A 20,862-nucleotide genomic window follows, 5' to 3' on the forward strand; every position below is an offset into this window, starting at 1 on the left:
TCGGTTGTTTTGGTATCTCCTGTGTGACTGAAACCTGACATGTAAAAACAGTATTTCTAAGGTTTTATCTCCTGCAGACAAGAGGACTGTCTAGATTTTAAGGCACAGTTTGACACAAGAGACAGAAGATTGCAAAATCCCAAATGACTATAGCAACTTACCACTTAAAGAGACAATAAGCATGCCTTTGTCCCATTACAAATGCATGATGAAGTGCGTAAACTGAAAATCTACTGCCTGAAAGTGGGCAGACCACATACTGGTCTTGCAAAGTAGTGCTCAAGTCAAGCTCTCCCTATCAAAAAAATTGTTGTCCATCTTTTATAGAAAGCTAAAGTACCCACAGAAAGCTGGGCTCCAATAGGTTTCAATTATCCTACACTATAACGTTTGCTGTAACTGACTTGGAAGACCTTCCCTCTTCTTAACAGCTCTGGTGCAGCAACTAATCACAAAGTAGAGTTTTGGAAGCGAGAAGTATACAACATAGTTTTCTGACCATTTTCCTAACATCTAGTGTTGACTGATTCCCCAGAACCTTTTCAGATTAATCATTTTTTCCCTGGCTAAGTGCAAAAGGGCTTGACTTCTACCTTGCAGTATTCTTTCTGTAGGATCGTATTCCAAACTGCCATGAATATTTCAGTGGATAAATGGTTAAATTTAAGATGCCCTAAAATTCAATTGGGATGCTGAGTTTCATGACTTAATACTTTACTATTTGATCACTGATTGTGACAGGTTAATGCAGAAGCAAATTAAACTATTAATGAAAACTATAGTGACAGTCTAAAGCTGATCTATAGAGACACACAAGACACGCAAAAGAAACCCACACCTTCTATTTATCTCACAAACAACTTCAAAAGAATTCTCTTGTCCCCCCTCCACTCAACTAACAAAGTGCTAATTTCTTATCTAAGGTTTCATGAATATTTTTCTCCCCGTCTAAGTTTGCTTAGGAAGTTTCAGCTCTGCAGAGTCTCTGGCTGTTTTATTCTCCTTCCTCAGTGGTGACAGTGATTCTGTGGGATCATATACTATATGACATCCCTGGAACAATACGAGTTTTTTCTTAAACTTTTTCTACAATTATTTTTAACTATTTCAATTATCTGGCTTATAACAGGGATCAACAATAGCATCAACACAAGTGACAATGAAATGTATTTGGGAGTGTAAGCAATTGTGCCAAACAGGCAGAAAACAAATCATTACTTTGTAGAGATCATTTTCTATTGACTCACTGAGCGAAAACAGCACACTACAGGGTAAGATACCTAGTTGTGAAAACAGTGGGGCGACTAGGGAGGGAAGAGCAATCCTGCCCATCCATTTAACTGGTAAACAGTAGCTAGATCAGCTAGTTTGTGTAGTATAACACATAGAGCAAACTGTATCCTCTGTCCTTGAGCACATCCTGCACCTTCACCTTCAGGCTTCACTCACAAGAAAGAATCCTTTATTTGGTAGTGTAAAGAAAACATTTGCATCACAGTTAGTGTCTATGGTATAAATAAACACAAAGGAAAAATATAGTCCTGCATGTAAAAACAAAAATCCCCTCTTCTGTCTGTTTAGCATCCCTGTTTCGTACCTCAGTCTGTTCAGATTTTTCACATTAAGTCAAATCATATGCTTGAAATGTGAAGTTTATTCACACTTCATGAAATCAAACGCATAGAATTAATATTCACTCATTATAAGCTCCCACTTAAGATTATCACAAAAAGTGACCAGTCTAGGATAAAAAGAACATGAATTGTCCACTGTCAACTCCAAAAAGATATCAGGATTATTTATTTTCATAATACATATTGGGAAATAAAGTTAGAAGTGCATATGATCTTTTCTGCAGTTCAAATGATGCCTTATAAATAATTTAAGAGACTACAGCTCCAGAAAATACATCTTGAAAAAGGTAGTGAGGTGAAAATATATAAATTGCTCCCAGGCAAGCTTTATTCAGGATATAGACATCATTTACTCGAAGCAAAAAAGGGGGAAATAACATTTCTGTTTTGGAGCTCTTGGACTACCCTGACTGTATTCATTAGCTAAGACCTGGGAATAATCTTTCATAAAATAAGTGAACTAAAACTACCTTCCATCACTATTTTTCTTCCATTCCCCATCCTTGCCACAGGCTTGCTTCTCTCCTTCATCTGCATGGTTAATAATGATAGGTTCAACACTTGGAACAACACTTTAGCTGATCTAGCAATTGTAGGTCAGATTTAGTTTTATACGCGTTGAAAGTCTATAAAAAATTATATTCAAGTCTTTAGGTCACATTATTTACACTGTACACATTCATTTCACATTAGTCCAAATACACCATCAGTGCAGCATACAAAATGGGAAGAAATTATCTTTCTGGATAGGAAACCAGCTGAGTTCCATTTAGCCTGAAAGGAGCCTTTCATTGTTCTTGAAGTGTTGCCTAAGTCACTGCACTGCTTCTCTTATTACAGTATTATTTTTCCTCACTCAAGAAAAATATCTAAAACATCATTAAAATACATCCTCCTACTTTTCACAAAATTTCTAAATGCATCCGAGATGTCATGTCACCTGCCAGTAACTGTATCAGCAAAGAATAAGCTATATAATATTTAATGCTTCTAGATAATGACAGCTGCATTTTCCAACTGGGATGGTATTAATCTTTCTGAAACTAAAATTTATATCCTCCTGATAGTTAAGAATCCTGACAGATTATTTTAAGTGCATCTTAATAGTATTCAACAATAAAACTACTGAATTTTCTCTTCTATTCTTGTTAACACAAAAGGCTGTGCTTGAGGAATTCATAGAGACGGTTATCTCCCTGGAGAAAACAAATTCCTAATATGTGAGCATCCTTTATGAGAAAATCTGAAAGAAGTAGGTCTGTTTTTTTCTTATCTTAAACTGAAACTATATAATGAAAGATTAATGAAAATACCATACACAGATAATCTGAATATGCTAAAATACTTCTGTTCAGAAGTATCACATGTGAGTATTTAAGTAAGCAAAACTAGAAGCAAACTGCCACCAGAATACCTACAAGTGAAAATGAAAGTCTGTAGTTAAACTGCAATGCCCAATACTCATTTCTGTCTACATAGCATATTTATTTCATAGTAATCTTAAGTTCTCTCAGTTTAAAAGATCTGGACATGCACAATAATAGTGTGAAATTACTGGCAAATTACATTAATGATTTTACTTCTGTTACAGTCAGTTGCAATTTCAACTCCTAGTAAATGACTTCTGCGTTCATGATGTCACAACTATCCCCTGAAACGCCTGGCAATCTCCACAGGTGCACTCTTACAATACATTGCATTCTGCTTTCTGCTTAGCCTTTAAAAAACAAACACATGCACCCCAAATCCCCCAAAACAATTGTTCTGAAATTAGGAATTAATTTGAAATACTTGAAATATATTAACTGTTGCTCAAACCAAAATTCCAGATGTGAAGCAAGTAATGGCATGCTCATTAGCCATATTCTCCAGATGCTGGCAACGATAGAAGACAAATCAGGGAATTTGTGGTGGAGGAACAGTACATGAGCCCAAGCCATCTGTCATCCATTGAATCAGACTCATTCCATCAATAACAATAAATACTTTAATGAGACATTTGCAGAAATTGCAGAATGTGTCTTAGCACTTGTGTTATTAGCAAAACAGGAAGCTGCTTAATGTTGTAGAATGCATGCAGTACTAAACATTTACTTGGATTGATCAAGAAAAGGTGCTCAGAGATACAACATAAAACCCAACACAGGCATTTACCTCCACAACATAGCTGTAGGTCAAGAGATTCAGCCGCAAAGGAAAAAGAAAAAAAAATCCCCCCAAAACTAGAAATAACCTCAATTCCCCAACAAACTATACAGACCTTACCAATAGGTCAGTTTATCAAATTCTCATTTTAAAATGGAAGGGAAAGAAAGAACTACATAATGAAGTTCTGTACAAGTCCATCTACTCCAAATTGGACATTCAAACTACTGTTAAAAAAAAAATAGAATTCTAAATCATCTCATGAGAAGAAAGACTTATGTTATTTTGTATGAACTGTATGATTCATCACCAAAGGAATGCACCTCGTGCACTGTCATGGATTCAGCAAAGATCTGATCTAACTACTGTAACAGAAAGTTGGAACATGGAGCTGCAGAAAAGTTACTTTCAATGTGCTTTTTCAGGATTGATATGCTCAGAGAAAAGACTGGTTTCCATGTCTTATACTCTACATTATTAAAGTCCTAAAATTCATATAAACCTTTGCTGAGTTTTGACATGAACATAAACCTACATCAAGCCTTTTTCAGAAAACATCAAATTTCACATACAGTTGATATTAGTGCAGTAAGCACAAAAGCAAAATTGACTTCATTTACATGGCCACCTGCCCGCAAAGACTGAAACAGATTGCTGTCAAAGAGCTGATGAACAAAAAAAAGGTACTATGAAAGATAATTTCAATGAAGATTTGAAAAAGATGACTTTAAAAAAACATGTATCTTGGGTTAGATTCATTTGTCATAATTTAGACATCTACAACATAGAAAAATACATCAGGTAGATGTCTAAAAAGATGCCTGAGCCAATCACTGCATCCCTAGGATGAATGAACGGCACCAAAAATCTACCTACTTTTCTGTATTAAAAGTGATCTAGACAACATTAGCTCATGCTCATATACATGCAATGCACATTTTTACAGTTACCTGAAATTGTTCTCATTCCATCTTGCATCTTACATACAATTCATTTTACAATTGCATTATACTATACATTTTAAATATTTTCCATCAAGATAAAAGATCATATTTGTTACATTTAAGCAAGGAGTTTAACTTTCTACTTCCTTATCCATGTTAAGAATTTATTTTAGATCAATAGGTAAGTAAAGCTTAAATGCTAAATGCAAAGGATGTTTATCAGCAGACAGAAGATATCATTGGAATTGAAAAGAACATACGGAAGGGCATGCATCAATGTGACTATGAAAGCAGAAACATTTTTGACAGAGATCATGAATAGCATCTATATCTAGTGCAGAAATGTTGACACTGTTTATTGATGTCCAAAGCAAAGTACAGTTATTTTTGTCACTCCCAGTTTTGAAAGATGGCTCCTAGGACATTTGTGAGACAGTAAGAAAAAGCACTTTAAGTGCATTAGAATACCTGGGAAGAGATCAACTACACAACTGCAAATAGTAAGTAACTACTTAAAAATGAGTTAGAGGTGCCACTAGGAGAAACTGAAGCAATAAAGAATCACTAAGAGACACTCTATCACATCAGATCATGTTTTATATGACCATACGGATAATGTTGTAAATTTAGCCTATAATTTAGAAAGAATTCTATATTATCAACAAATGAGGATTTTAATTTTGAATACTGGGCATGTTTATTAGCATTTTTCCCCATTTGAAGGAGTGGAAGAATTGATTTTAAGAAGGAAAATCTTTACACAACAGTAACAACAAGTATGACAGGTAGCAAAAGTTTAAAGAGGTAATGTTCTGAAGACAGTGGCTGAATATGGATATATGGATAAAAAATGTGGAAGTTAAAAACAGAAAGACAGGTGGCATGTATACACACATACATATCAATTATGGCCATGTAACATAAGTGATGCATGCTACCACATGTTCCAGAAGGGACAGACAAGACTTCACAGTGATAATGGAATGATGTTTCTGGTGTGCATTTAAGTCCTACCAATCAGAAACTGCTCCTAGAGAAGAAAGACAGTTAAAGTCCTAATTCACTACACCTAATACTAGTGACTGAATTCAGGACAATGCTAGATTTCTGAATGTTTGTTCTTAAACCATAGCTAAAAACATACAAAATATTTTACTAAGACTGAATGACTGGTGGTCCAGTCCTTTCTTCGTTTTTTCTTTTTTTTTTTTTTTTTTTTTAATCAGTAAAGTCTCTAGATAAAGAAACAAGAATAGTTTTATCTCAAATGAGCAGGCATTTCTATCAGTACCTTAGCAGAGTTATTTGATACTGAAGAGAAACTACAGGAAGGAACCTTACATTGTCTGTAGTCTTAACTGATACTGAAGAAAAAGTACTGCAAGATCTTCATATAGACAAATGGCAACCATCCTGCAGATAAGGAAAACAAATCTTCCTTTGGATAAGCAGGATTATTAACAGTAGAGCCACCATCTTTAATCTGAACCTATTAGTGAAAACATGCAGTTTCCCTCAATCCAAGATGGCTAAATCATACTTGGCATTAGAAGAACACTTTCTCAAAAACCCTTTGCATCTGAGATTCTGAGGGGCCAGTTCTGCAGCTCCCAAATACAGCAGAAAGACCATTTTTGGCAAATCAAATGCAAGATAGAGGAATTCCTATAAAGGGACACAAAAAAAGCCTGTATAATGACAACAAGGAAAAAAACATTCAAATTTTGTGGCTTCTCGGTGTGTCAGTAAGGTGTTCCAAAAAACTCCATGAGAGAACAAAAAACTGCAAAAAGCATGCAGATGTTAATCTTGGTGACAATTCCTTTTTTGAGCAGTTTAAAAACAGTGCCCCAAAAATCTTTTTTTTTTCCTGCTTTTCAAGTCTACTCAGTAAGTATATTTTGGTACGAGGTCTCAATACCATCCCATCAGAGCTGAAGGCTGTACCAGGAAGTAGTCCATCCTTGTTGCAGAGGGCAGAATATAACACACTAAGCAGAAGAAGGAGTTGGCTTTTGGCAACTGGGATTGACAAAATCTGTCATGTTTCATATTTGTAAAGGAACTTTTTCAAAACACAACAGAAGAGCCATTTCAGAAGAAATGTTTGAAATATTAATTCTCATTTGCAGTGAAGGAACAGCAGGGAAAGTGTAAATAAGCAAACATTCAACATATAAAAAATGTTGACAAAATGTAACAATGAGAAATGCCAGGGAAGCAAAAATCCTATAACGAGAGCTACACAGAAATGGGGGGATGGAAGAGAGGGAATGAAAAAATGGCTAACTTTTGGTCTTAAAATAGCTCCTTAATATTTAGTTAAGTAATATATTTCCCAGAGACCTTTTGGAAATTTTATCATAGTACAATAGTTTGAGCTGTATATTTAATATGCAACCAGAAGATGAATCCTGCATTGTCCATCGTTTTTTTCATCTCTACACTGAGCAAGGTTTGGAGTTACAAAGAAAGAGGAAAGAAAGATGAAGAAAATTCCTTCTCAAAAACCGTGTATCCCAGAATTTGGACAAGCTAAAAATGCAATTTTTTTAAAATTTAAAAAACAAATACACATACACACAGACACTGCCAGGCAGGAACTTCTACCCACTGTCCAGACCTCTTGAAAATGCTATTAGTCTTGTCCCCAAAGGTAATCATGAATCTATTAAATTATCACACACACATGCATGCATGCACATATATCTGTATACACATACATGTGTATATAGATATATCTATATATGTACACACATACATGTGTGTGTGCATGTATATATATGAATGCATGTATGTGAGGGGGTATTTCATACATAAATTTTTTTTAATATTCCACTTAACAGTTCTCCTCCTCTTTCAAGGAAGAGATAATTCTAGTACATAGAAAAGAATGTTCCTATCCAGGAAATCTAACTAGATTTTATGTCTATCTGCTCTAGTTCAGAATGTGTGTGAGAAGTTCTGTGTTTTCACCCTCCCCCCCTTTTGTGCCTGTGTATCTTCATCAGTTGCACATAGAGGTCTGTGCTTTAATCTTAATGTCTCTCTCTAAAGAAAGCAAAAATTAGCATGCAACTTAAAGTGCATTTAAGACTCTAAATCTCTAAGCACGGTTGCTGAAAATGCCCTGTATCTATGACTACAAATTTACAGAGAATTACAAAGTCATGTAAAGCCCTAGAAACTGTTAATCTGTTTTTGAAGAAGCACAGGACATTGAGTGACTGACATGCAAGCTTGCACACAAGAGAAGCATGACAGTGGCCTTGATAAATATGTAGACTCATGATTAACCAGTACTGACAGTAAGTTTGTAAAAATTGGTAATCTTGTAGCATTTTTTCTCTTCTTCCTTCAAAGCCAACTTTCAGTACAGCTTACAGAAGAGAAACTCAGCATTCACTTTGAAAAAAAGAATTTTTAGCCCTCATGTTAGAGGGAAACATAAACCAAAAGTATGAAAGAGGAATAATGAGAATGCAAGACATTATTCAAATAACCAAATCTGTATGGAACAAAATTGCTTTGAATTTCAATTTTAAAAATCTGCAGAAGGTATTCATGACAGAAATGTAGATCTTAAAATAGAAACAAGAAAAGAAAGACAACAAAATTTTACACTCACAAAATCTTAACTTGATAGGCTGACATCAACAGTAAATAACTGCTCAGAAGGCATAGAATACAATCTGAGAATACAGTAAGATTAGCTAAATGAAAACCAGATGCAAGGACTTTCTCCTGACCACTTTTGGCCACACTAGCACTAAGACGGCATAAGCAGCTAGGTGGCCATGTGGTGAATTACGTCCAGCTAAAACATTTGCAATAGAAAGGTATTTTTACCCTGACCTGGTTAAATTTTGCCTTAGTTCTTCACCTAGGAGTGCATGAGGTAAAAATGATACCTCTCTTTTCAGCTGCTGTGTCAACTGGAAGCACACCTACAAAGGTCCGACAGTATCACATGGTATAAACTGGCCTTTCGTGATTGTGGCACAATACAAAGGAAGAGAAAGAGTGTAGGCAGTTAAGGTATATTGTGATAAGACAAAACATCTCTGCCTTGAATAGCTAGAACACAAATACCCAAAACATGAACATACAGACAAACATTTAAACAGGAATTTATCTTGTTTAAATATGGTTAAAAATATATATATCTTTAACTACCTAAAATAAATGTACTTAATAAAATCAAGTTTTCAATATGATTAAAATGTTCATTTGTTTATCCGGGTCATAAAATCTAAAGATCATATGAACACCAGGTAAGTCTAGGTAAATATAGTATCTCACAGCAATTTTAAGTCTCTGACTTTGCTATGTTTATGGAATGCATTGGAACAATAAAATTCACAACAAGCAAGCTAGTCACTTAGAAACGTGATGTTAACCCCTGTACATTAGGGACAAGGTTATGATGATGACAAGTATTTCATGAAGATACCGGAGAGGGAAGGTGACTGAATAAACCATTTAGCCTATTCTTACTAAACTATAACTTACTGTAAGTATAGTATTAGTCTAGTTTCATTTATTTAGTGCATTACTGTACACATTTTAAGAATGCATTCACATTAGCTTTAAACGGCTAACGTTCTTATCTGAGTTTGCCTGCAGAACTCGTGAATTTAAGACATTATCTGAACATTTAAATCCCCAATACAAGATGCAACAACACAGACCACACTGTCTCTATGGAAACCCATTCATTGGAAGTGCGACTGAGCATTGTCATCTGTAGTGAGAACACCTGTGGAAGACCTGGTGAGGAATCAGTGAGTGGCAGAGTATGTGATAACAGCCCCAGAGCATGCTCTCTATGCACTGACTGAGTTCCTGTCAAGGCTGGGCATGATGCATACTACATTTTTTCAACAATGTCTAGCTGCTTCCCAGTCAGTAGATACTCAAGGCTGGGACACAGCCCTTAAGATAAAACAAGTTGAGTCCTGCCTGGACATCCAACCTGTGTGTCTAGCAGCTCCCCAACAGCTCCGTGCAGTTCTCAGGGCTCCCCAAACAGTTTGGAGCATAAGCAAGCCCTTCATTAAACCTATCCGGTTTAATATGCTTAAAAACCCAACAGTATCTTTAACTACCTGAAGTAAATGTACTTAATAAAATTAAATATAATTAATTAAGAAGTAACTCCTCATGAACTTTGAGTGTCTCTCTACTCTGTAATCTGCCCTTCTGTTTTCCATCTTATGGTCACATCAGCTTATTATAACCTTATCAAATGCTTCTCTATTCAAATGTATACATCCCACCTCACTAAATATTGTACCACACTATGGCTAACTTACATAACCCTGAATAAAATAAAAACAGAAAATTGCAGAGTATATTAAAAACTATTAAAAATAGCTGAAAACTGTGAAAGATTATGAACACGTGAAAAGGTATTATAAATAGGAGTGGTTTGGTACAGAAACTATGGCAAGCACTCTCTGCCTTACTTGTACCAAAAGACACAACTTACATTGTCAAAACAACCTTAATTTTTGAGCAGTTACATTCTCAAACATAAGTATAAAAAGAAAAATAGTAAGTACAAGCTGTTCCTTTCAGTTTAAGCCTTATCTTCTCTGTGGACTTGTTTTTACATTCAGTTTATGAACTCACAAGTCTTGACTAGGCAGCCAACCCACTTTTTTTCTCTCTCCATCAGCAGTTTGCTCATTTCCCTGTTATTGTGGACACTTCTGCCCGAGTCCTGAAAACACTCAAAATTATTGAAACACTGAAATTAAACTTTAAATTACATTTTAATGGTTAAATTCTTCCTTTAGCACCCTTTATTGTGACAATGTAATTCAATAATATTATAAACTGAAATTTTAGAAAGAGCAACAGTTCCTTCTGTAATGCATTTCTCTCCTGGTCCTGGCACTGATTTGGCCTTATATCTGCTGAAATAAAAAGTAATATTCTAATCAGTACCAGTGTATGCAAAACTAAGCTCTAAGTCTTTACCTAAAACTAATTATCCCAAAATAGACAAGAACTGTTTTTTCCTAGAAAGTAAGAGTTCTTAAAACAGACCAAGGAAGTCAACTGTCTCCTCAAACTGTTACAAATACAGTGAGTAAAAAAGAAAATAAATAAATAAATAAGTAAACTTCCATGTTGATTTACTTTGGCATGGGCCTTTTTTTTTTTAAATCTCTAAATATCGTAGCATTATTGGTCTCTAAAATAATCGAAGTGTCCAAAGATACAACATACTATTTGCTTATTTGCTTCTCAAGGCACTATAATGGCAGAGCTCTTTTCATTTTATTACCTTTTGTGCAGCAAGATGGAGAGCAGTCCTTTGGCTATGATCAGCTCTGTTAACATCTGCTCCTGCCTTCAGCAATGCTTCAGCACAGTCCAGCCTGTCAGCCAGTACGCAGTACATAAGTGGAGTTCTTCCAAATTGGTCCTCTTTATCTTTCAGCTCAGAATTTCCTTTAAAATTATATAAAACAATTAGGTCTATCACTATCTAACTGCCAGCAGTATTCTTGTTATTAAAAGGGAAATACACAAATGAACAGGGTGGTTAAAATAAAGGAGCATAACATAAAAACAAAGTTTCCAATTTTTAATCTCACCTATTGTTATTGACGTAGGGAATTTGAAAATGTGTTTACAGAAAAAAAAATACATGCAGAAACCATGAACTCCACAAATGCACCTACAATAAGTAACTTTATGCAGTGTATATCATTTAACAATAGTTACAGAGATTTTGGTTGCAAAGATTACTTAAAAAAACATCAACAGCAAATAAACCAAATAGTCTCCTGAAACCTATAAATTTACTTTAACTGAAACAAGTTTTGAAACCTCCTCACCATAAAATTCAGTTTTTGGATCATATCCTCAATATGCCATTCACCCAATACTAATGAGAATAACATCCATTACTATTGTGATTCCTGTCAATTCAGCCTCTCTGACCTCCCTTAGCATATCACACGCATCACCATCTGGTTTGACAGACAGTAATGCAACCCTAACACTATAGATTCTTATTTCGACTTTAAATTTCAATCATTATATTTTTTTTTTCTTAATTTATATGGCTATTTTGTTAATTTCACTTGAATCCAACATATGTCTTCTGCTTTAGTTTTTAAACATGTATCAGCACTCTTTCACCTACACGCCTTCCACTGAAATACCAGAATACAAACTATACAGGAAAGAGAGTGTCCCTCATTTTTTATTTTAGAAGCTTTCTTATAATGAGCATGACAGCAGAGTCTTAGATCTTTTTTCAGTAATCTACTACATAAATAAGTGACGGACATATTTTACTAGGGAAGAAAAATCAAATAATGGAAAACTTCATATGTAAACTTATACTTGTCATTTTTTCCTGCGGGGCCTTGAATAAGAGCTGCATAAGATTCTGACTGAATCTCAGCTAAGAACGAGAGAATGAAGTGTTGTATACGGCTTATTCCTTACTCCTCAAATCAGGAAAAAAAAAAAAAGAAAAGAAAAGGTCAAAAAAAAGTTATAAGTTTATTTTATAGTACCATAGCTATAAGTAATTTCAAAGACATTTAAAAATAATTTGTAATAAGTTTCTAAAGGTGAGTTAAGAGTTGTGTAAACATGACCATGATCACAACTAATAAGCCAGTTTTTCTAACAAGCTAACTATAGTCAGGTGTTGTTCTAGTATTAGCTCACTCAGTGGCAATTCAGACATCACAAAACCATATCCCACCGTTCATTGTTAACACAGCCTAAAAATCCTCTTAAATTTGTTGAAGATAATAGGACCTACACAGTTACATGTATTAAAAAAAATACAGAAACATGCAGCTTATAACAATAACCTGTTTTCTTAAATCAGTACTTTGCAGAACAAGTCCCTCTCTCAAATTCCAAATTGCCTTTCTGTTATATGAGACTATACAGAATGTACAGACTAAAAGAAAGATGTGGGTACAGGATCAGACTAGCAAACATGGCCTCAAGTAGAAGATCAGCTCAAGTAAAGCAATGGACATTTTTTTCCCCCTTCAGCAACTAAAGAGTGATGTAGCTGATGAATGACAAAGGCCTTGAATGAATGCAAACAGCCTGGCTGAAAAACAAGCTAGACCTTGAAAGCTTGATGATAGTGATTTGCATGAGGTTGCTACACTGCTTTTCAGGTAAAGAAACTATTTTCATCTAGCAGATTGCTTTTTATTTTGTCTTTTTAAAGGCCTCTCAAAGCCTTCTAATAGTTTGAGTCTTGCAGGTATTTCACTGGAAGCATGTCTGTGCTCAGTATAAGAGATAGAAAAAGGACTAGGAGCTACTATATTACAATCAGATGCTCAAGGAGACTAAGCTCATGAAATACACTAACTGCAAAAACTCATGGGTATCACAGTTACAGTAAATTACTGTTTTCTGGAATCAAGAAAGTACAGATAGCCTTTTAAACATTCAAAAATGAAGTAATTAATAAACTCAGAACTCACAAGACTACTGTACTATAGCAAGTATTTTACTACTTAATTCAGACGTGAATTCATTGGTGTATCTGAAATGTGCCATTGCAAAATTAAATTATCTTCTGCATGTGAGCCTAAGAAAGGAATTCTGTTTGATCCTTCCACTTTCAGGATCAAACCTTCTTCACTCTCCCACCCCTCTCCCCAAAAAAGATTATGCATTCCTAGGTTTGTTCAGAGGCCATGAGTATCACAGAATCAAGTAGGCTATATCTGAAATTTAATTTATATATTCAGATTTTATCACTTCCTTGCAATCTACATAAGCTGTTACATCAGATTGTATAACATCTCTATGCACTGTTATACCAAAAAGGGGAGTGGAAAAGTGGTAGGAAGACCTGAATTTTGCTTAGTGGTGAAAGATGGCCTCTTGCTACTTGCACGAATCTTGCCTCTTTTTAATACCCCATTTAAGTTTTATTCAACATACTACACTGACGAACAAGGAAGAGAGAGACAGAGAGGAGAATCAGAAGCATACATCTGCATATTTGCAACTCAGAACTTGTAGTTAACGTTTAAAATAAAAGATCTTATTGGAGATCTAAAAGATACTTGTATCGCAGTGGTAGATAATAACAGTTTTAGAATGAGGAGTTAGACTGAATGGACAGCTCAGTGTAATGCCTATTTCTTTGTTCTTGTAAAGAGATTCTTCATGCTCTTTAAAAACAATTATATGCATCTCCCTTAAACTGTATATAAAAACTTTAAATGCAAAACAATCCTCCAGCCATAAAATGAACTTTTGCACCCTTTTTGTCATGGATTAAAATCATGCAGAGGAGTTTTAACATGGAAATACTAATTCAAGACATGTTCAATGTCATATAAAACACAGGAAACATCATACTGTGAGCATTCCCCAAAGCCTTACATTGTAGGATTCTAAAACAATGTTATACAGTCCTAGGCAACTCATGCAAGGCAAACAATTAGCATACTTTTTGTTCAAACATGGATTACACAATACAAACATGGCATATATTGTGTTCTGTGGTATTTAAACCATAAGGTACTTTAAAAGCCCTGTAACTAAGTTTCAGTAGTGGTTAACATATAGGAACAGTTTATTCCACAAACACCTTTCTCACTATAAATGGTACTTTTTACCTTGGGTTCTGTCTATTTAGGTCTCTGAACTGGTAAAGGAACACAGTATCTGAAACACACTGTACTATTTCAAACATCGGTGCTCCTTTAAAATTACAAACTATGAGGAGAAAATTATATATGTTCCCCTATAAATGAATTACATGGACATACAGTGTATATATTTGTATACATTCATGCATGCTTCATCAAGCTACAGTAGAAAATGGAATAACTGCCAAACAGGTTAGAGAGGCTCCTATTTTCTTAAGAAACTGATTAATCAGATTCTCTGCCCCTCATATGTTAGTAATTGCATGGGGAAAACTTGAAGAGGAATGTATTAATGAATTCAGAGGGAAAGGCTCTCCCTAAAAGAAGGAGAAAGTGATATTTTATCTTAGTGGATATACCTCTAAACATATAATCAGATGTAAAGCCTTGTTATGTTAATAGAATGTTGTTAAGTGATCCAGGACACACATACATAACACTGAAGTACTGTCCTAGATTACATGATGCTACTAAGTGCACTCATGAAGTCCAGCACATCAACTGCTCAATTTACTTCTGGCCTCAATTTATATCAACAGTGCCTCAGAAAAATCTAAAAATACCACTTTGATGTCAGGCTAGGCATTTCTCTTCTACTAGGCAATTACTTTTTCTTTTCTTTCTTTTTTTTTTTTTCATCCTGTCCTGGCATAAGTAAAGCCTGTGTCATATCCTGTCAATGCATGAAAAAGCAGAAGAGACAAATGTTGCTATTACAGCAAAGACTGCAAGAATCATGCAGTTTTTCTTTCCCAAACACAATAGCCCCTTGGTTCTCATGAGGGACTTCAACCACCCTCAAATCTGCTGGAAATGCAATGCAGCTAGGCACAAAGAGTCCAGAAGGCTCCTGCAGTGCATCGATGATAACTTCCTGTCACAGGTGGTGGAAGAGGTAATGAGGAGGGGTGTCCTGCTGGACCTCGTACTAACCAATAAAGATGGACTGGTTGGAGATGTAAAGGTTGGAGACAGTATTGGCTGCAGTGAACATGAGATGGTGGAATTCAGGATCCTGCATGGAGGAAGCACAGCAATAAACAGGATCGCAACCCTGGACTGCAGGAGAGCAGATTTGGACCTCTTCAGAAACCTACTTGGAGGAATCCCATGGGCTGAGCCGTAGAAGAAAGGAGGGTCCAGGAGAGGTGGCTAGTATTCAAACATCACTTCCTCCAAGCTCAAAAGCAGTGCATCCCAAGGAGAAAGAAGTCCAGCAAAGGGGGTAGGAGACCTGCATGGATGAGCAGGAACTCCAGGCCAAACTCAGACAGAAGAGGAACGTACACAGAATGTGAAAGAGGGGACAGGCCACTTGGGAGGACTACAAGAACGTGGTCAGAGTATGCAGGGATTCAACAAGGAAAGCTAAGACCCATTTGGAATTAAATCTGGCAAGGGACATCAAGGACAACAAGAGGAGCTTCTTCAAATACATCAGTAGCAAAATGAAGAATAGGGAAAATGTAGGCCTGCTGCTGAATGGAGTGGGTGCCCTGGTGATGAAGGATTCAGAAAAGGCAGAGTTAGTGAATGTCTTCTATGCTTCAGTCTTCACTGCTAAGGGCAGCCCTCAAGAATCCCAGAGCCTGGAGATAAGGGAGAAAGTCTGGAGAAGGGAAGACTTTCCCTTGGTCAAGGAGGATCAGGTTAGAGATCTATTAGGCAAATATGATACCCTCAAATCCATGGGCCCTGATGGGATGCACCCACAAGTGCAAATGTTATTGCTAGGCCACTCTCCATCATCTTTGAAAGGTCATGGAGAACTGGAGAGGTGCCTGAAGAGCAGAAGAACACCAATGTCACTCGTCTTCAAAAAGGGCCAGAAGGAGGAATCAGGCAACTATAGGCCAGTCAGCCTCACCTCCATCCCTGGAAAGGTGATGGAACAGCTCATCCTGGATGTCATCTCCAGGTGTATGGAGGACAAGAAGCTGATCAGGATCAGCATGGATTCACCAAGGAGAAATCACACTTAACCAATCTGATAGCCTTCCATGATGAAATGACTGGCTGGGGAGATGAGGGGAGAGCAGGGGATGTTGTCTCCCTTCACTTCAGCAAGGCTTTTGACACTGTCTCCCATAGCATCCTCCTAGGCACGCTCAGGAAGCGTGGGTTAGATGAGTAAACAGTGAAGTGAACTGAGAGTGGATTGAGTGGATTTCTAGCTGAAAGGCAAGCTCAGAGGGTTGTCATCAGTGGTACAGAGTCTAATTAGAGGCCTGTGGCTCGTGGAGTTCCATAGGGCTCAGTAGTGAGGACAGTCTTGTTTAATTTATTCATCAATGACCTGGATGAAGGGACAGAGTGCCTCCTCAGCAAGTTTGCTGATGACACCAAACTGGGAGGAGTGGCTGATACCCCAGGCTGTGCTGCCATGTAAAGGGACCTGGACAGGCCTGGAGAGCTGGGCGGAGAAGAACCTCATGAAGTTTAACAAGGGCAAGTGCAGAGCCCTGCTCCTAGGGAGAAATAATCCTAGGCACCAGTACAGGCTAGGGGCTGACCTTCTGGAGAGCAGCTCTGCAGAGAAGGACCTGGGAGCTCTCATGGACAACAAGTTGAGCAATGTGCCCTTGTGGCCAGGAAGGACAATGGTATCCTGGGGTGCATTAGGAAGAGTGTTGCCAGCAGGTTGAGAGAGGTGATCCTCCCCCTTTACACAGCCCTGGTGAGGCCACATCTGGAGTACTGCATCCAGTTCTGGGCTCCCCAGTACAAGAGGGACATGGAACTACTGGAAACAGTCCAGCATAGGGCTACAAAGATGATTAGAAGGCAAGAGCATCTCTTTTAGGAGGGAAGGCTGCGAGAGCTGGGCTTATTTAGCCTGGAGAGAGAAGACTGAGAGGAGATCTTATCAATGTCTATAAATACCTTAAGGGAGGGTGTCAAGAAATGGGGCCAGACTCTTTTCAGGGGCGCCAAGTGACAGAACAACAGGCAATGGGCACAAACTGAAACACAGCAAGTTCCACCTGAATAAAAGGAAGAACTTCTCTACTGTGAGAGTGACAGAGCCCTGGACCAGGTTGCCCAGACAGGCTGTGAGTCTCCTTCTCCGGAGATATTCAAAACCCACCTGTACATGATCCTGTCTAACATGCTCCAGGTGACCCTGATGGTCTTCAGAGGTCCCTTCCAACCTCAAGCACTCTGTGATTCTGTGGTAACACACAGTATTTTTATTTTTTTGCAGCATGATCATCATTAAAAGAATAGTGATTTTCATTCCTGGTTCTAATGGCTGTTTTGTGATATACTTGACAATATTTACCAGCAATATAAAAGTAATTATTCCTTCATATTTTCAAAGTACTGTCTTTTGGCTGTCATTAAAAAAAACACACCAAATTCAACAAAAATTATTTATTGTAACTTCTACTTGTTAGTAAAAATTTGAAAACTCAGCCTTTTTTTCCCTCCTTTAATGGTTAGCTGAAAGTTTTTGTAATATGCAGAGAACTTCAAAAAACAGGTACTTGAAGCTACTTTGTAGTGACATTCCACAGATTCCATGAGTGTCAGCCTATTAACTGCACTTCTGTTGTTTAATAAATGTTCTACACAAGAGTGACTGGATATCATTAAATGATCAATATGTTACAGCCTTAGTTGTATCATAAGACAAAATAAAGCTGAAGGCCCAGCAAAAAATATTTCTTTCAATTTAAGGCGCTTCTGCAATGTCTGTTCCCTCAAACTTTTCCTTCGTTTAGTAAAATCATTTCTAGACATCTTCTGTGAGAATTAGATATAGTCTATAAAGACAACCATTCGCTGCAGTAGTTTGATCAGCAAGGAGAAAGAACAAAGTCTCAGATTCTGAAACTGCAATTAAAATTCTGCCCAGACAATACATTTCTGAAGATGCAGATGAAGTCTTACTACAGTGACACTTAATAATTCAGGATTATTAAATACATGTTTATCTAAATAGTGTAAACTACTCACCATCAGGTCTCAAATTTAAGAATTGGTAGGAGACACTATTTAAAGTCTGCAAGATTAATTTGCTATAGCTACTGGTACTAATTTTCCTGTCTGCCTCAGCTTTGTATCTTTAACCAAGGCAGCATGGCTTTCTATATCACTGACACTATAGATTCATATAGCTTACTATCTTGTCTTCAGCACAGGTCACCAGAAGATACATAAAGAAACTAAAATATTTGTTTAATATGATTACCATTAAATCCTTGATACCTATTAAAATTGACAAAAGACAGCATAAATACAGAACGAGTTTCTTGATATTTTAGTCCTTCATCCTCATCAACACCCAGAAATGAGATTTGGAGCCAAAATGCTTCAGCCCAAAGCATAATTTTTCCAGAATTTTAAAACAGACTCTTAAAACAGGAGTCTTAAATAACTCTGCTGGTCATATTGCTTTTACCAGTTTCCTGCTTTACTTCACACAGAAGTACAGCTCAAAGGCAATGGATGATAAAGTAATAATAAGCAGTTGTATTTTCAGGACTGCATTTATTTTAGAAATAAATTAAATTGAAAATGAAAACATATTTTTTGTTTTAACTTATTGCTCTGATCTTTAAAGCTTCAGCTTTTAAGTCATCAAATTCACTTACAATGAAAACATTTACCTGCTATTAGCTTTTGGAGGGCACTCTTATCTCCATTAACAGCAGCAGCATGCACTTCAGATGCTAATGAGGAACCACTGAAGAGGCAGTTCACTGAAACATTCATACTCTTTCAAGGTATTATCATAGGTCAGATATGAATCAACAATATTTTTTGTAGGAATTCAGTTCTAGAAAGACAATAAAATATAACCGAATTCATAATAATGTTAAGATTATTAAGGCAATGCTAAAGAAAATAAATACTTTAAGGATATATATTATATTATAGTTTTGTTGCCTTCAACATAAAATTCAATCAGTAAGCTTTGCAAACAGCTGCAAATAGGATAGTGTATATACAAATACACTAGTTAACTTGTTCTTAAGGTGCTGGCATGCATGCTTCAAATCAGTAACACATGATACTTTATATATGATATCTGATACACTGTACTTAATATTTGGAGGAATCTTACCATGATGGTCTATGGACATAAGCAGGACAAGAGTTGTAAGTACAATCTTTTATTTGAGCAACTGGCATAACTGGAAAAGCTAGATCAGTTCTTTGATTCTTCTTCAAATTTGAAACAGAAGTAGGAAAAATATATGTATAAGAAAAGCCATAATGAATCAGATAAAATGTCTGGCCTTAAACCCTCTCAGATTTTTTGACACATCTGCTTTACACTGCAAGTAGGTGATCTTCCTCCATAACCAAAACACAGACATTAATGGATTCATGGCTTGGTTAATTTCTATGAGCAGACTATAAAAAGGAACTGGAAGAATCTAATGTATGGAAGGTTATAATCATTTCCACTTTTAGGGTCACAGATGATAGACAAACAGTGCTGCAATACACCACTGCAAATTACAGAAACCTGAACTGCACTTGGTACTTAAGAAAGCACATGAAAGTGCACATGCATATGTGACAACGCAGAGTGGTCAGAGCTGACCCAAGTACAAACAAGATATGCATTAAGACATAGACTAAAATTAAATAATTATGCTGTAACAGTCTTTCAAACTGTTATAGATTTGCAGAAGCGCGAGTCCCGCTTGGGACACCCAAGGCACTGCAGCCCCGTCCGCTTGGGGTCTTTAACAACCCCACGGGGCCATTCCACGACCATTACTGGTCTAGGGCCTCGTTCCCCTCTGCGGCTAAGCGGGGCCCCATGTTGCCCACAGCTCTGACCGCGGAGCGCCTCTCAGGCCGCTGCCCACTGCGTGGCTCCTGCCCGCTGCAGCATCCCTGCCGGCCTTGGGCGCAGCCCGGCAGAGCAGCACTCCTGGGCCCAACACAGTTCCTCTCCTTCAGTGGAACAGATTTTTGACTTTTGAGGACACATAATTGGCAAGTTTCCTTCCAAGTTAACTGTTCCTCCCAACTCAGCAGTATGGCTTTTGCTTTCTGTTATTTTCCCTACCTAACACTGCAGATAAGCAGATGAGGCATTTTTGATTCAGGTAGATTTGAACCAAGTAAAAGGGACAGCATGAAATTGAGTGTCAATTACAAACAGCTGCAGTACCTCCCCCTCCTAGACCATTAATCTTCCCCTCCTCCCCCCTTGATTTTCCTATAGCTACATAAATTTGTCTGCTACATGAAAGAAACACTATAATATTCAGCTGCAATCTGAACAGGAGACAGGAGGGATAACGAAGAAGGCTGCAGAACTGGGTCCTATGACACATCATTTAACACGTACCTGACATTAAGACTAAAATTTGTCTCTAACTTGTCTCTACCTTTTCCCAAAAAGCTTCCTCTGGATATAGAGAATATGTCAAGAGTCTCTATTATATGCACCATTGGAATTTTACATTTGTCAGAATTCTGAGGTACTTTTTTATTCCCACCAATTAT

The 20,862-nt window shown here is 36.9% G+C and overlaps 1 protein-coding gene across 8 annotated transcripts in view; it reads right to left on the reverse strand.

Annotated features, from left to right (window-relative positions):
• The window catches only part of INVS (inversin), a 108,555-nt gene that overhangs the window by 84,252 nt on the left and 3,441 nt on the right, over positions 1-20,862 (reverse strand). For 3 of the 8 annotated variants that reach the window (XM_062569724.1, XM_062569726.1, XM_062569722.1), the window contains exons 3-4: positions 19,002-19,171; positions 11,019-11,185 (exon numbers count right to left, since the gene is read on the reverse strand). The exons of 1 other annotated variant lie outside the window; for it this stretch is intronic. In XM_062569724.1, coding sequence (XP_062425708.1) covers positions 11,019-11,185; positions 19,002-19,107 — 273 coding nt within the window. In that variant the 5' untranslated portion in view covers positions 19,108-19,171. Of the gene's footprint in view, positions 1-11,018; positions 11,186-17,476; positions 17,559-19,001; positions 19,172-20,862 lie in introns of those variants that run through there. 4 more of the 8 variants (XM_062569728.1, XM_062569730.1, XM_062569725.1 and 1 more) reach the window with 4 other exon arrangements.

Source organism: Rhea pennata, chromosome 2, assembly GCF_028389875.1.
Source record: "Rhea pennata isolate bPtePen1 chromosome 2, bPtePen1.pri, whole genome shotgun sequence".
Taxonomy (NCBI): Eukaryota; Metazoa; Chordata; class Aves; order Rheiformes; family Rheidae; genus Rhea; species Rhea pennata.